Below are 16,042 nucleotides of genomic sequence, written 5' to 3' on the forward strand. Positions count from 1 at the left end.
AGGTGCTATACCAGCGGATGGCTAAAGTCCTACCAAACTAAAGAAGAGGGAGGATTTAATTCTGTCCTGAGGCATGGGGAGGGCATCAGAAAGGAGCCAAAATTTCAGGGGTGAATAGAATTTCTGCAGGCTAAAAGGGGTGCTGGTGATGGCATGGTGATGGTGTTCAAAAAGGGTCTACTTCCAAAGCATAGGCAGGGCAGGGCTGAGGAGCTCCAAGTACAACCACCAGGAGCAGATGTCATCAAATCATTCCTACTGACTCAGTCTCTTGGACAAGCACCACCATAGCAAGCTGAACCAGTTTGGGTGTTGAAATTTCAGGTCAGGTTTTAAGATTTTCCTCCCCAGAGTGTAAATACATGTCCAGTTAAATTTGAATTTCAGATAAACGCCGAATATTTTGACAAGGCCCCGAGAGTTGGGACATATTAATATAAAAAATTACTTATCTGAAGTTCAAAAAAGAATATTTGTTTTGATTTGACTTTTTGTGTATTTTTGCTACATCAGGCAACCCTACCAGAGTGCTAAGAACCAACACAGTTCTGCTGTGGCACAACAATCACCCAGAAAACGCTACCAGGCCCCTGGCTTTCTGTAGCCTTCTCTAAACTCTCTCCAATCTGAAGCCAGAGAGTAGGGTCCCCAAAACAGACGCCGTTACTGGGCAACCACGGCTCAGTAGCCACCAAACCGTGGGCGGGATTCAGCTTAACAAGCGCGGTGCATCCTGGGAGTTTTCTAAGTTCGGATTCGCTGCCAAAGGTCACCAGACTACAACTCCCAGCAGCGCTAAAGGGCCCGGGCGAGGCACGCTGGGAGTTGCGGCTTTACCCGGCGGAAGGGTTACGGGAGCTACTCGCGCATGAAGAGCCCGGGGCCAATTTTGAGAGCTTGGCGACGTTAGGGATCCATACCGGCGGCTAACTGGGCAGTCGCGGGTTGCAAAAGAGAGCAAACAGGTCTTGGAAACATCGTGGAGAGTTGGGTCTGCGCGCGGTGACGCGACGCCCCGCGCAAGGGTGGGGACGGAGGGTCGCCCGGGCACGTGACCCCAACGCCTGCTTGCGATTGGCTGCCTCGGGGGCGCGGCGTTCGGGCGCGGACGCCCGGGATTGGTGCTTCGGGCGCGCGGGGTGGGACTCCGGCTGCTGCCGCGGGAGGTCCGGACACCGGCGGCCATGGGACTCGCCGGTAAGTGCGCGGCTGACCTCCCGGCACCGGCACCCTCGGCCGCTTCCACTCGGGGCCGGGCTGGCCCGGGGGGAGTCCGGCCGGCTCCGGAGGGGGCGGGGCTCACCCGACTTGCGCCCCAGAGTCGGGGGTCGAGGGTCTCCGAGTGCAGCGGGACGGAGAGTGCGCCGAGGCGGCCGCGCTGGAGCCGGCTCCTGAGCTCAGGCGGGCGGGGGCGTAGGGCTCCGGGACCCCTGCCGCAGACCCCGGCCCACGCGGGGTTCTTCCTCCCCTGGGGCCTGGCGAGAACCCCCCCCCCACCCCGACTGGCTCGCTGAATGAGCGGGGGCTTCCTTCCTTGGCCCTGGCTCTTCCCAGCGACCTCGGTGAGGGAAGCCTGGGCAGTGGCGGGGGACTCGGGGGAAGCCCCGTCCTCATGAGCCCGAGACTCCTCGGGTCTCCCGGAGGCTCCCCGGGAGCTTTGGCGGCGATGGACTGCCCGGGGACTCGTTGGCCACGCGCGAGAATCCTCAGGCCGTCTCGCCTTTGCCACTTTTTAGTGCCTGGGTGGGGGTCTTGCCCGAAGCGCCCAACAAGTGGTCTGGCTTCTCATTTGTGAGTCAGAGCTACTCGGTGCCTGCATCTCCAAGCCTCCCTTCGCCTTGAAAATCGCAGTCTGTGGTCGTGCGGCTTGTTGAGCTTTTAGACTGTAAAGCTGTCAGGTGTGATCACCCGCAGAAGTCGCCGACTCTCACAGAGCGTTGCAGTTTCACTTCTTTCGATGATTTCGTGTGGTCTTTGGCTCACGGTTTTCGTTACCGTCCCTCTTTTTAAACTTAATAGCACTGGAAAATTTGGGTTTAGGTGACAGACCACAGGAAGAAAATGTTAGGGAGACCGCTTTAGAGCACAAACTTTAAGAATCTCATTTGGTGAAACTGAGTTATGATTAGTAGATTCACATCAACAAACACCGAGTGTTTTTGAGACTGCCATTAAAAATATAGATGACTTTGTTGAGAGAATAGTTAAGACGTTAGGCACGTGCAGGTAATATGCATTTTCTGAGTTTGCAGGAGAAACCGGGAACTCTGCCCTTTAGGATGACTTCCTGAGAGATAGCTGTTTCTGGAGACAGGGAAATCTCATTTGTAAAGCTGAGGAAGAGTTTCACCAGCTTTCCAAGACTCTTGGAAAGTGGAGCTTTAAAAGTCTAAGAAACCATACTGTACTGAATACTGAGTAGGCATTTCACGCCCATGGGGGTCTAGGGGTCCCCAGAGATGAGCATTTCCCACTTTAGATGTAGACAATGGCTGCAGCTCCCCCCCATTTTTAGTTTACTCTTTACTTCCAGACTCCAGACTGAAGGGAGGGACACTCATGGAAGGAAGACTTACATCACTGGAAGAGAGGTCTAGAAAATGGACGGTGGGGGTTGATGATCACCATTTTGGATAAGGAAAGAGAAAATGTGTGTGTGTGTGTGTCTGTCTGTCTGTCTGCAGCCAGCACTACTGGTGGCACTTGCTGAAGGTGCCCTCAAGAAGACAGTTCTAGCTCCAGGTATCTTTTATTTATTTATTTATTTATTTATAAAGATTTATGCATACAAGAGCTGGGCTGTAGGCCAGAGATACAGGGGTGAGAGGATTCACCAGAGACAGAGTGGGGAACAGAACGGGCAGATCTACTGAAATCCACTGCTGAGGGGAGCAGCGGGGAGGCAGGAGAGGTAGGCTGTGCCCTGTGGGTTGGTCCCTGCCAGGAAGCAAACTCTTGCTGCAGAGGCTGCAGGTTGCTTCATAGTGGGGTGCTTAACCCCTTGCGCCACCAGGGAGGCCCTCCAGGTATCTTTCAGTGTTAGCTGCAAAGTTGATACTAGCAGAACTTCGTGAGATGAATTGAGTCGGTGGCTCAGTCTAGAGCAGTGTTGGCACATTTTTTTTTCTGTAAAGAGCCATGTATTTAGTGCAATGAGCTGCTTTGTTAGCATGGCAAACTGTTACATACTGTGGTGTAACAACCTTGTTGTTAAAAGTTCTGTGTAGCAGTATTTCTAAACAAAATTAGAAGGACATTGTAGAATCTACGTTTGACATAGTAAATGCCAAGCAAACAAATGTGATCAGCTTAATTCATTGTATGCTTTGTTTTTATTTCTAGGGGGAATGCTATCACTTTATATTAATGTTAAAGCCATTTCTGTCTGGATTTGGAATGTGGAATGTATTTTGTCTGTGAATTGAGATCCTGTTTTACTCTCTTTTTCAGGTAACAGCGACACAACTGGGTTGCTCTAAGGACTCATGCCTGAACCATCTCAGCATGGCCTATAGAGGAGGAGGAAGAGGAGGAGGGGGAGGAGGAGGAAAAGAAGAAGAAGAAGAGCATGACCAGCCTTCCTCAGCTGTGCTCTCCTGCGTCAACCCTGGAAGTGTTTGCATAAGTAGAAACCGGGCCCATAGTATCTGCATGGTGTCGGACTTTTTCTACCCGAACATGGGAGGCGTGGAAAGCCACATTTACCAGCTCTCTCAGTGCCTGATTGAAAGGGGGCACAAGGTCATTATTGTCACCCATGCTTACGGAGATCGGAAAGGCATCCGTTACCTCACCAATGGCCTCAAAGTCTATTACTTGCCTTTGAAAGTCATGTACAACCAATCTACAGCCACGACCCTCTTTCACAGTCTGCCACTGCTCAGGTACATATTCGTTCGGGAGAGAGTCACGATAATCCATTCCCATAGTTCTTTCTCTGCCATGGCCCATGACGCCCTCTTCCACGCCAAGACCATGGGGCTCCAGACCGTCTTCACGGACCATTCCCTTTTTGGATTTGCTGATGTCAGCTCGGTGCTTACAAACAAGCTTCTAACTGTGTCTCTCTGTGACACAAACCACATAATTTGTGTCTCTTACACTAGTAAGGAAAACACTGTGCTCAGAGCAACACTGAATCCTGAAATAGTGTCCGTCATTCCTAATGCTGTAGATCCTACTGACTTCACGCCAGACCCATTTAAAAGGCACAGTAGTCTCACTGTTATTGTTGTCAGCAGACTTGTTTACAGAAAAGGTAATGAAACGATAGCTGTAACTGCACTGCACAGAGTTTTCTTTTTCTCTTTGTAGAAAGTTGTTCAATACTTGTGTATAATGATTGTTTGACTTTTCATTTTGTTTGATGATGTTATAACTACTGCTGCACTCGATACAGCAAAGAAAGGTAGCCTGTTTTATACAGCCAGAAAGAGAGCTTTTGGGAGCAGTGGTGAATGCTGTGCCTTCAACCTTTGATGTTTTATTAGTTACTGAAAAGTAAAAGCAGTAATCTGATGTTCTTTATAGGTCAGGGCTTATTGAAAATTCAAAAGGCAGCCTTGCACTAGCATTTTAAGAAGTCCGGGGGCAGATTGCAAAAATAATATCTTTTCATTGCAGATATTTTGAAAAGTAAGGAAAGCAAAAGGGTAAAAATTAAAATCGTCTGTAACTACTGTTCAGGGATGACCCTGATGAACATGTAGATTTAGGGCTTTTTTCTGTCTTATTTTACGCATCCAACAAACACGCAGAATGAGTGGGCTTGTCTGCATGCTCTTGTTCTGTAGCTGGCTTATTTTATGAGTCAGGTTTAATCAGACGTCAGTAACTTACTGGCAGGTAAGTGATAATGGCAGAGGGATTGGACAGCCCGCATCTGATCCTGGCTCCCCGGACAAGCTAGTTAACATCTGGGTCAGTTTTTTGGGGCAACGATAGGAATCTTGCTTGTGTTAGTGATAGTTCCTATAAAGTTCTCGGCCCCCTTTGTGCTTGACAGGTGTCCACTGCTATCAGAGAGGATGCTTTTAGTGCCCCTGCAGCAGTTAGTGGACACTGAGATAGAATTTCTGGAGCCAAGTTTACTGTAAGTCTGAAACTTACTCTTCTGGATGACAGTTGAAAACCTGGCCAGTGATCAAAAATGTCATTTGAAGTAGGGAATCATAAAAATAACTATAAAGATGATCCCTCCCCCTGGCCTCTGCTTAAATATTAGAGATTAACTTAAAATACTGGTACCATGCACAGATTTGCCAGCGGTTAGATGGCGGCTTGCAGATGCTGAGCCCGGCCCGGGATCGCACCGCATCCCCTCGCTTGCAGTCTCCTTCCAGGAGTGCAGTTTATAGTTGCCTGCTTGGGTTTCTTTTGAGCATCTGCAGCAGATGCTTCTGGAGTTTTCATGTGTCTTTGATGTTACATAGTGGGTGTAGGACACCCCCAATCTGACAAGCACAGTTTCCTGTGACTTTTCCTTTATTGAGTTTTCAAAAGCATTTGGCTTGGTTTCAGAGAAACTTATCTAGTCAGTTGACGTGTTATTCAATTAAATTACTTAGTATAACAAGCGCAGTTGGCCTCAAATAGGTTTGTGGACTAACACAGCTGATTTCGGTAAGCATGAAGTTTCACAGTGCAATCAGTAGTATAGAATGTACTAGAGAATGACCTAAAATCCAGATGTGGAATTTTGGTTGATTCGGCCATCCATGTCTGTGGAGGCTGGTAGGCAGCCTATTTTACTGCATTTTGTTGGGGTGAGGGCAGTGATGTGATTTCACTTTTTAATCAAGATTTGATGGGAAAAGCAATGTGTTTTCTGAATCCCTCTTGGGAAATTGGTGATCTGTTTGTTATAACTAAGGAAATGTATCTGATTTGTTCATATATAAATATATATCTTTGTGTGATAGCTAAGAAAGAGGGTAATACATGCATGGTCTAGAATCAGCAATGTTACTCATACAAAGATTAAATCACTGCCTTTACTTCGCTGACTATGGTATTTTAACCAGCTGGGGTAAGCACCAACACAGTAAAGGTACGGTCTTTCCTGTTAAGTTCAGTAATTTAACAAATATGTATTGAACCCTCTCTGTATGCCCTATGTGAAAGATAATATTTCTGAAAAGGAATGGCCATATGAGTAGCTCCAAAGTGGGTCATTGTATTAATGGTCCATTAATTATTCACAGATCAATTTCCTTAGGTTTCATTTGGACCCGACAGCCAAGGTCCACTGGCCTGTATTAGGTAAGAAAGTGGAGGAATCACAGTTCTTCACCCAGGTCACCTGGCTGACTGCTCCCTATTTGCTTGAGTCTCTTGCTCAGGCAGGGTTCCCCAGCTCCCCAGTGTCTGTGCAGGCATGCCCTACTTCTTGCTGGAGTGGTAATGATAACTTACATTTATATTCTGCAGTTGATAAAGCCTGGGCATGGTACAGTACCTCATTTGACCCTCCCAACAACTGTAGGGTAGATGTTATCTGCATGTAACTGACAAACTGAGTCTCAGAGAGGGTAAGTAACTCACCCGGGTTACACAGTAAGTAACAGATGATAAACAAGTTCAGCTCTTCTTGAGGTATGGTCTCCTGTTCCCTCTGCTCCCTGCCCAGCCACTGTGATCCAAAGTAAAGCTTCAGTAGATGCTTTGATAGGTTGTTAAAGAAAGTTTTAAAAAGCAGTTTGAATCAGGAATTTTCCTTGTCCATTTTATGGGACTGTGGCAACTGAAAATCTTTTATGCATGTTCCGTTGTGTTAGACTCTTAAAGGCAGCGGGAGAGTTGTTTTTTTTTTAAATAGTGGGGGGGAAAGGCCCTTTATTAGACGAATATTATAGATCATTGCTCATATTCGTTCTGTTTCTTATAAAGTAGTTGTCAGGATTAAATGGCAGTGCATTTAAAGTACGTTGCCTGACATAAGCTCTCAGTGAGTGTTACTTATTAGCAATTATGATTATTGTTCTATGTTTTTTTTTCCCCATTTGAAGAATGGGTTGTTACTCTTTATATTAGAAGGGGAGTGGAGAAGGGAAATGAAGGGAAGAAGTGATGGGAGACTAAATGTTAAAAGTCATTAAGTCACCTTCTGATTTATCTAGCAATCCAGTTGCTGGATTTGGAAATAACCTTGAAACAAAGATAGTTAAGATTTTAATGAGAATCCATCATAATTCAGAAAAATGCATGTGAATTTATGTTTGCTAGTGCAATCATATCTTGAAAATACTAGCAGAGCTTACTTAAATCCTAGTTTCAATTGTTTAATAAAATGACCCTACATAGATTATTTCTCGTACCATCTTTTTAATGATTGATCTGCCTATATTTGGGAAGATTGATATAAGAAGTGCAATTCTTATGTGTGTGCACTTTTTTCAAATCAATAAGCTAAGCTCTTAAGTGAATTATATTTACTTTTGAATGTGTGTGATTTGGAATTGTTAATAAACTGCATTCTCAAATAGTGCCACCATTGCCGGCACTTCCGGTAGTCACTATTTCAGCCTTGTAGGGCATAACTTGTTTTATTGCTTTATAGTACTTGAGGTTGTATTTGCATGTTATAAGAAGTAATTAATCAAAAAATTAAGGAACCAAGAGGCATCCTTTTGTTCTACTATGGATTGTAATGAGCCAGCGGTTGAGGCTCCACCCCGTCATTCATGGGAAGTGGGCCAGAGCAGATTTGAATGGACTGTTTCAAATTTTGCTAATATCCTTGTGTTCCCTCTAAAACCCTTTGTACAAACTGCATTCTGATGATGTGGAAGTAGCCACCATTTGTTGCTTAACCCCTCCTTATGACAGGAAGTAGAACCTGTAGAATTTTATAGCTGAAAGAGGCCTTGGACTTGAGGTACATAGGTCTCTTCATTTTCTGTATCAGGACCCTTTCAGTGATCAAAGAGCTTGCTCAAAAAGGCTGGGACAAGCCTCTGCAGTTCCCTGTCTTGCTCTGTAGAAAACCTGAATTCAAATGTTAGCTGCCTCCAGTACCTTTTTTAGAAGTAGAGAACTTGAAGAAAGCTGTCTTGAAATGAAACAGAACAGTGCCTCTGTTGAGTGGCAGGGAGGTCATGGTGGATCCCAGTATCTTCAAGAATTGCAATTCTTGGGGGACCTCCCAGGATAAAAGATTTAAGAGTGTGTCTCTACTTAAGCGGGGGGGGGGGGGCAGCTAATGTTTTCAAAATGAATGGATTCTCAGTTCTGATGTGTTTTTTAAGTTAAAATATTAATATCTCCAATATTCAACTTTATATTTTCAGGGACCGATTTGCTTAGTGGTATAATACCCGAACTCTGTCAGAAATATCCAGATTTAAATTTCATAATTGGAGGAGAGGGACCAAAGAGAATCATTTTGGAAGAAGTACGGGAAAGATACCAGCTCCATGACAGGTATTGATGGATTCCATAACGTCTTGCGTGAGAAAAGATTATTACCTATATTGGGTTTTAGTTACATGCCTGCGTCGAGTGAGCTTCTATGTATACTTGATATGAAAATGTAATCCGAGGCTATTTTTTTTTAGTGTATGTAAAGTGGTGAATGCTAGTTAAAGATCTCTATTTTTTTTTCATTAGCCTCATATTATTTGACTTCAAGGATCAGTCAGTGGCTGGAGTTTATTGTGAAGGGGGCAGAATAGCCCCAAACACTCTGATTGGAAATGTTTGCAGATTTTCAAGCCATACTGTGTTGTGATTTTGAAACATGACTCTCATCACATAAATTGCCCTGCACATACAGATTCAGACATTTCTCTTACTCAGGAACCTAGGCGCTGTATGAGGTGCATGCATGTGAAACATGTGTTTAAAGGAGGGGTGAGCCTATTTAGAAATGACACTTCAACATTTACTCATCAAGGTGTATTAGCTGTTTCATTAAATGCCAAACTGCTCCAAAACTACTTTTGGAGAAAATGAAAATTGCTGTGTGTAGCACGAGTTAGAAATATGTTAACTCTCTGAGTGTTAGCCCAGCAGCTTCATACGGCTTTCCTTTAGATCAGAGTTAGGTAGCACTAGTCTTCGAGGTGGAAAATGTTAAAGCCAGTAGTATAATGTAAATACACACCAAGCCCCTAAATTGTATTTCTTTCATAGTAATGTGAATTTCACTCACCTCTTTCTTCTCTCATTTCAAAAATCAGAGTGCGTCTTCTGGGAGCCTTAGAACACAAGGATGTTCGAAATGTCTTAGTGCAGGGACATATTTTCCTTAATACGTCCCTCACTGAAGCTTTCTGCATGGCGATTGTGGAAGCAGCCAGTTGTGGTTTACAGGTAAAAAGCTTTGGCGGCTGACACTGGTGGGGTTTCTGTACTTGTACTTTGGAAAATATTATTTTAGTGATCATTTTTTAAGTCATTTTGCGTTTTTCCCCTCGAGATACCATAATGATGGATCCTATGTGCTTTATTTCTTTTTAAGGTTGTAAGTACCAGGGTTGGTGGAATTCCTGAGGTACTTCCAGAAGATCTTATTATTTTATGTGAGCCTTCTGTAAAATCTTTATGTCAAGGATTGGAAAAAGCTATTTTTCAACTGAAGTCAGGAGCATTGCCGACTCCAGAAGACATCCACAACATAGTGAAGACTTTCTACACTTGGAGGAATGTTGCAGAGAGAACTGAAAAAGTATGTCACATGCCACAAAAGGGGCATTTGAAATTGGGTCTGAATTGTTACTTGCTCTTTCGTGCATGTCTGCTTTCTCTTGGCTAGGCTTGTCCTATCTGCTGTTGTTTGCATTAGTGTAATCTGCCAATGAAAAGTAATGAGCTAGGTATTGCTTTTGGCACACACTGGGCCAAGTTTCTTGTCACATCATTGCATTTGACCTCCAAAATAGTAGTCACGTAGACTAACCCTGTCCTTACACTGGCTATGAAGAAGGTGCAAAGTTTCCACTTTGGAGACAAAGCTAGTAGGAAGGTCCGCTCCTAGACGTTTCCTTGAGACGGTTGATAATGCTAAAGCACATTGGCCCATGAGAGAATATGTGGATTTGCTTGGTCTGATTGAGCAACTTTAGATCTTGTAAACATTTAATTCAGATTACTTCCTAAAACCTGTGCCACCTTTGCTAATAACTGTGATTTTCTACAGGAAAAGGATTTTGCATATCTGGGCTGATGGACAACATAACAAGTTAGAATTCAAAATGCACGTGACAGATGTTGGAGAAATGATCACACATAAAAAACAGCTGTAGAGAATTTCCAGAAGGATTGGTAGAGGGGCTGGATTAATACCCTTAAGTGGGACAGGACGGTTGTGGGAAATGCTTCCTGATTTCAAATTTGGAACTTAAGTTTATCCCACTTGTCCACCTCATGCTTCCTATTACCATCTTACAAGCTGCATGGAGACTCTGCTTTTTAAGTTATAGAAATTGTGAACTAGAAAGACAGTCATTTGAGAGCAAGGAGAAGGTAACGGTTTAGATGAGTGCTTTATGCTGTCATTGTGTTCAGTGGAGCAGAGAGTAATAAGGAGCTAAGTAGAATAGCTCTTAACTGTAAAGCTTTTTTACTTGGTTGGAATTATCTCTTCCTATATATAAAATGATCCTATATTTGAATATAAGTGCAAACAAATTCTTGTCTAAAACTATTGCATGCAATCCATTTTTCATTGAAATATGAGACATTCCAGTTAACAGTCAGTCAGAGATATTGATTGCAATATCCTTGAGACACTCCCACCTTCTAGAAGATTAGCAGCATCTCCACCGAGATACCATAACTACATTTCCCTCCTTTGCCTTTGGCAGCTGGAGCCTAGCACTGATTATCTGCTGGGGGTGGTGTGCAAGTCACTGCAGTACCCTTTTCAGGATCTTGTCATTCCATAGTCCTGTCTCCCTGCCTCCTCTGTTATTGCCAACCTTCTGCTAGGACCTTTGAGGAGCACAGGGTGGTTTGGGAATGGTGGGCTGGCAGGTGTGGTTAGACAGGTTTTTTTCCCCCAGTGATGCCCACCTTGCTCTCACCCCAGTGGAGAACCACAGCTCTTAAGTTGTGACTTCACCTTCTTGATTGATGTCATGTAGATCTCAGAAGACTGATCTATTGTGGATAACACATTCACGAACAAAGAACTGTGGTGGCAGTCTAGATGAAAATGCTACCAGTTTTCAGCAGTAAGCTTTATTTTGTTTGCCAGTTTGACCTATATTCTCTGCTAACATTTAGCAACACTTGTTAAAGGAGCTAATTAGGATTGCTTTTTAACCACAAATTTTCTTTGAGTTACACTTAAAGTAACAGTAGAGCATCTGAATTTTTTTTTTTTGTCTTACACTCTACGCCAATTAGTAGAATCCATTCAGGAAAAAAGTTAATCCCCATCTGTGATGGATGGACAGTCATCCCTGACATTCTCTTCACAATAGTCAGTTGGTATTTTGCCACTTACAATCTTAAATTTATTGATCTAGAAATAAAGGTGGACAAATGGGTCACTGTGTAGTTGCTCTTTTAACTCTCCTTGTTCGTTCAGGACAATTTCATCCTTTTCAGCTCCTTGGTTTAACTGTACTACTTAGTTGGTGCTGAAAACATACATTTGTGGTTGTAATTCACCAGCTTCAGGAAATCCTGACTCGGAAGCACCCCAGTTGCCCTGGGAGTGGGTGGAAATATAGTGCACCATGGGTCTGTGGAACTGCTCCGCAAATATAACTTTAAGTTCAAAAGGAGTTGGTTTACAGGTCTGATGCGTGAGAGTGAGCACAAGTAACGCTCGAATGCAATTAGTGTTGGCTTGTCTGATGTTTTTGAAAAAAGTATGTTTAAAGATCTTTGTTTTATTTCATATTTCAGGTTAGTGCTTAGCAGTGCTTTAAAAAGCAAGCCACATACTACCAGTCATCAGCAGTAAGCTGCTTTGTTTGCCAGTGTTTGCCCAGGACCATCCACCACCCCCAGCTCTTTCATGCCTCCCTTAATGACCATGTCACTGAACGTTGTTTCAGTCAACAATGACCCACATAGATGGCAGTGGGCCCAGGGGTGCTGAAGGCTGTTGCACATAAGTTTATGCAGTTATGCTCTATGGTGTTCGCACAGTGATGAGATCACCCAAGGAGTCATTTCTCAGGTGTCCCCATTATTAAATGACACATGATTGTACTTGAAACCCATGAACTGTGTGTCTGTACGCTCACCTTCTGTGCCAGGCAGCGCAGCTCCTTCGCACGGCTGTGACAGGAGGAGACGCTCTCCCCAGGAGCACGCGGGATCGTAACGGGCTGTGGTAGACTCTGCCAGACAGCAGTGCGGGCTACCTCAGCCGAGTCAAGGAGTCCTAGAAGGCCGGTCCTGCTTCAGGGAGTCACTATGAGTTAAATGTGGTCTCTACAGAGGCACCCCGAAAATTGATTTCAGTTTCTCAGGGCTTGGAAATCCTGGTACTTAGTTCTAATTGGTGGTGGTCCCCATGGGACAAGAGCCATGGTGCGCCTCTCTATGTGATCTAGCAGGAGCAGCTCCATAAAGTGTGCGTCGAATTAATTACTGTAGTGAATTCATTAATCATACCATTACCATAACAACAAAATGTAAGCGATTTCTGTTTGCGTCTTCGAACGTTCCTGGTCCATGCAGGTGGTGGTTTTTTAGGTCAGAGTGTTCATTCTCGGCCTTTTCCCACCAGGTGTACGACCGCGTGGCCGGGGAAGCTGTGTTACCGATGGACAGAAGGCTGGACATACTCATCTCTCACTGTGGCCCGGTGACAGGCTACATTTTTGCTTTGTTGGCTGTGTTCAACTTTCTCTTCCTCGTTTTCCTGAGATGGATGACTCCAGATTCTGTCATCGATGTTGCAGTAGATGCCACGGGGCCAAAGGGTGCCTGGATGTCTCAATATTCTTACAGGAAAAAAGAGGACGAGAACAGTGAGGGGCCTGACCCCAGCTAGACGGAAGCCTGGATGCAAGAGTTTAGGCCTTTGTAGTCATTCTAGTGAGACTGTGGGAAGTTAACCGTGCTCTTTCTCTTTCTTTTTTTTTTTTTGGAAGTTAATTTAGTAAGTTATGCTACCTCTATATCATTCAGAATTTTATTTTGAGGAAAGATTAAACACTTATGCAATTCCTGAGTGTAGAAACTCCTTGCACTTATTTAAAATTTAGGAGCAGACATTTAAGCCACTCAGGTATGACATTTTTCAGATTACTGAAAATCCTTCTAGCAGAGATGTTTTAACATTATATTTTGGGAGCTTTGGGTGCTGAAGGGCCAAATGTTTTTTAGGCATTTTTTTGGCCAATTTTAAACGTTCTACCATTAATTAGACATTCACCAGATGTTTACAAGTTTTCTTTAGGGAATTACAACCGACTGTATGGACTATTCTAGGTCATGTTCATACACATTTGTTAGACATTTAAGTCATCTTCAACATTTATTGAGAACCCTCAGGAAGTGTTGCCTACGAGCGGCAGGTTTCTTGAGTAAGATGTTCTTTCTGTCAGTTACCAGCACGTTTCAAGCACTACTATGCTGTATAGAACATTGAACGAGGTACTTCCTGCTGTTAAGGACCAGGGGCGCATTTGCTCTTTGTTTACCACTCAGATGGCTCACTTCATCATAGTCATAGTTGACATGAAATGGTCAAAGAACCAACATGCCAAAAATGCTCATGCTTTTATGCCAGGAAGAAATGGCCGGCACTCCGAGACTGCTTCCATCCTGGTTTGCGCGTTCTCCTTGTGAGGGCCTTCCCCTTCGATTGTGTTTATGAGAACACGTTTTGCTTTCTGAATACTAAGGACCGATACCACTGTTGATGATAGCGCAGAGACACCCTTTGCATCTTCTAGTGCATAATTTCGTCCTCTGTAAATGCCTTCGTGTTTTCCGAGCAGAATGTATGAGGTGTGCCATCTCAAATTCAGCTGCTACCCTACACTTTGATAGAAGTCATTTCCCTTCACTTGTGGCCTAGCTTGTGTCTGATAAGTATTGTCAGTGTGCAGAAGTCTCCACCCCAGAATGTGTTATTTATAGCAGATTGAGTCAGAATATTTTAGAGACAGTCTCTTTGTGAGTGGATGTTGTTAACTGTAATTGTTGCCCAGAGCCATGGGTTTTTAAACCCCAAATTATCCACATGCTATGTGTTATTCTTTCAACTTCTGAGAATGTCTTTTGTGATAAAGGACTGTGAAATCCAATGAAAGAGGCACTTGTTGTGGGTGCACTAGGTAGATTCTGGCAGTATTGTGATTCTGTGCAGGACTTTTTTTGTTTTTTAATGACAACATTCACCAAACTTTTTACTTCTTACAAAAGTATCTTAACATGCCTATTAACCACTTGCCACTGAAATATAAGAAATAGATTTGTGTTTTGTTTGTATCAAAACATAAATGCAAGAGTGCAGTTTTTTAAAACTAGAAGTGGGGGTTCTTTTGTTGAAGAAAAATGGACTAATCCAAATCACTAAATCTTACTGGGATTTTTATGCATAGGAACTGATTTATATGAATATGAAATAAACAGTGCCAATATTCATGAAACAGCAGGAAACTAACATTTGGTTTTACTTATTCACCAATTTTTAAAGGCATACTAGGATTTTTGGGTGCATTTTTGTTTCTTAGCAAATTAAAGAAAAATTGTCATTTAATTTTTTTTATTTACTTCAGTTGGAAATGGTATTGAAAGTTGCTCTTGCATGTAACATAAATAATTTGAAAATTAAAGTTATTTCTCTTGTTTTTTTCTTAACAGATGAAGGTAAATTTGCTTGTTCTAATAAAAATTCATTTTCAGCCTTCCTGGATACCTTAATTGTAACTGTCAGTGTTGCACTGGTCAATATGTGAAAACATATTGTTCTGCCCTGCTACTTAACTTTTATCTGAAAGTGAACTTGCAGTGATGAGGAATTTGCAAAAAATATATATTGCATTTTGAAGTTATTACAAGTAGCACATGTTAAACTGATTTATGAAAACATGCTACATGTCCAAAAATAAAGACCAAAATGATGTTTTGACAATTTTCTGAGTTTGTCTTGTTTTACGAATGGAATACAGATATTCACTGCTTTTGAAAGTTCTTTTCCTAAATGAGCCCTTGCTTTTCCTGCACTCAGGTTGTCCTATGAGCCAGATGAATACATCTATAAACTACTACTGTGTATGTGAATTATGTAATTGTGCGTCCTGGCTTGTCAGCTATTTTAAGAGAAATTTGAATTTTGACTTCATTTACAGAATCGCAGCTTATCTCACCCCTTTTGTTGAAAACAGTGGGAGGTGGTCCCCTCGTTGATAGATTCTAAGGGAGCTTCTACCAGAACTTGTTTTTGACAAAATCGAGCTATCTTAGATCTGTGCTTATTTTCGTGAAGTATTTTCAAAGGGCTGTGAAGCTCTGCATTCCGGAAAGAATATGGCTAGATGTTACATTGTATCCTATGGCTAGAATTTTTATGTGAAGGTCTGAAAATTAAAATCTGTAAGAATTAGATTTGTGTTCAGCAGTACTTTGAGGAATTGGTTCCCCTTTTCCTCCTCATTTATGTTTGGCTCCGGCCCAGTGGTTCTCACCGGGGTGTGGTTGTGTACGTGTGTGCGGGGCGGCTTCGGTCTGGCAGTAGGGACATCTAGTGATTCTTGGCAACTGTTGGGAGTGGAGCATTGATATCAAGTGTGCACAGGTTAGGGATGTTGCTAAATACCCTGCAAAGCTTTTGAACAACCCCCCGCAACAAAGAATTATCTGGTCCAAAGTATCAACGGTGCCAAGGCTGAAAAGGCCTGGAACTGTAGATGATGTCATTGTCTGTATGAGACTCGAGTTGACTCCTTGTTCTGGTAACTTTTACGCCATCTCAAATGTATTGCTCACTGTAGTAGAAGACAGTCTGTCAGAAATAGTGCACTAGCCATTTGAACCTTAAAAATGTTGAGCTGCTCGGCAAACTTTCCTGGTATGTAAAACATAAAAAGACAGCCATGTTTTAAGTGAAAATTACCCAAAACAAGATTGA

At 43.1% G+C, this 16,042-nt stretch overlaps 1 protein-coding gene across 4 annotated transcripts; it reads left to right on the forward strand.

Moving 5' to 3' along the window:
* The first annotated feature begins 804 nt into the window (after nucleotides 1-804).
* PIGA (phosphatidylinositol glycan anchor biosynthesis class A) lies at nucleotides 805-15,775 on the forward strand. Of its 4 annotated transcripts, XM_054695831.1 has the most exons (7): nucleotides 1,151-1,197; nucleotides 2,534-2,742; nucleotides 3,451-4,258; nucleotides 8,289-8,421; nucleotides 9,180-9,312; nucleotides 9,461-9,667; nucleotides 12,689-15,775. In XM_054695831.1, the coding sequence occupies exons 3-7, from the start codon at nucleotides 3,505-3,507 to the stop codon at nucleotides 12,953-12,955; spliced, it is 1,494 nt and encodes a 497-aa protein (XP_054551806.1). In that variant the 5' UTR covers nucleotides 1,151-1,197; nucleotides 2,534-2,742; nucleotides 3,451-3,504; the 3' UTR covers nucleotides 12,956-15,775. The 4 variants fall into 4 exon arrangements, with proteins under 4 accessions (XP_054551807.1, XP_054551806.1, XP_037368578.2 ...); XM_054695832.1 differs by lacking the exons at nucleotides 1,151-1,197; nucleotides 2,534-2,742 and adding an exon at nucleotides 805-965; XM_037512681.2 differs by lacking the exon at nucleotides 2,534-2,742.
* Nucleotides 15,776-16,042: the final 267 nt, after the last annotated feature.

Source organism: Talpa occidentalis, unplaced genomic scaffold (assembly GCF_014898055.3).
Source record: "Talpa occidentalis isolate TD23 unplaced genomic scaffold, MPIMG_talOcc4v2.1 talOcc4.15, whole genome shotgun sequence".
Lineage (NCBI taxonomy): Eukaryota > Metazoa > Chordata > Mammalia > Eulipotyphla > Talpidae > Talpa > Talpa occidentalis.

Excerpts from the sequence above, each read along its gene's own strand:
- PIGA (XM_054695832.1), top strand. The coding sequence starts at position 3,505 with ATGGCCTATAGAGGAGGAGGAAGAGGAGGAGGGGGAGGAGGAGGAAAA. Across the intron at positions 4,259-8,288 it reads CAGACTTGTTTACAGAAAAG|GGACCGATTTGCTTAGTGGT; the intron begins GTAATGAAACGA and ends TTATATTTTCAG. Across the intron at positions 9,668-12,688 it reads TTGCAGAGAGAACTGAAAAA|GTGTACGACCGCGTGGCCGG; the intron begins GTATGTCACATG and ends TTTTCCCACCAG.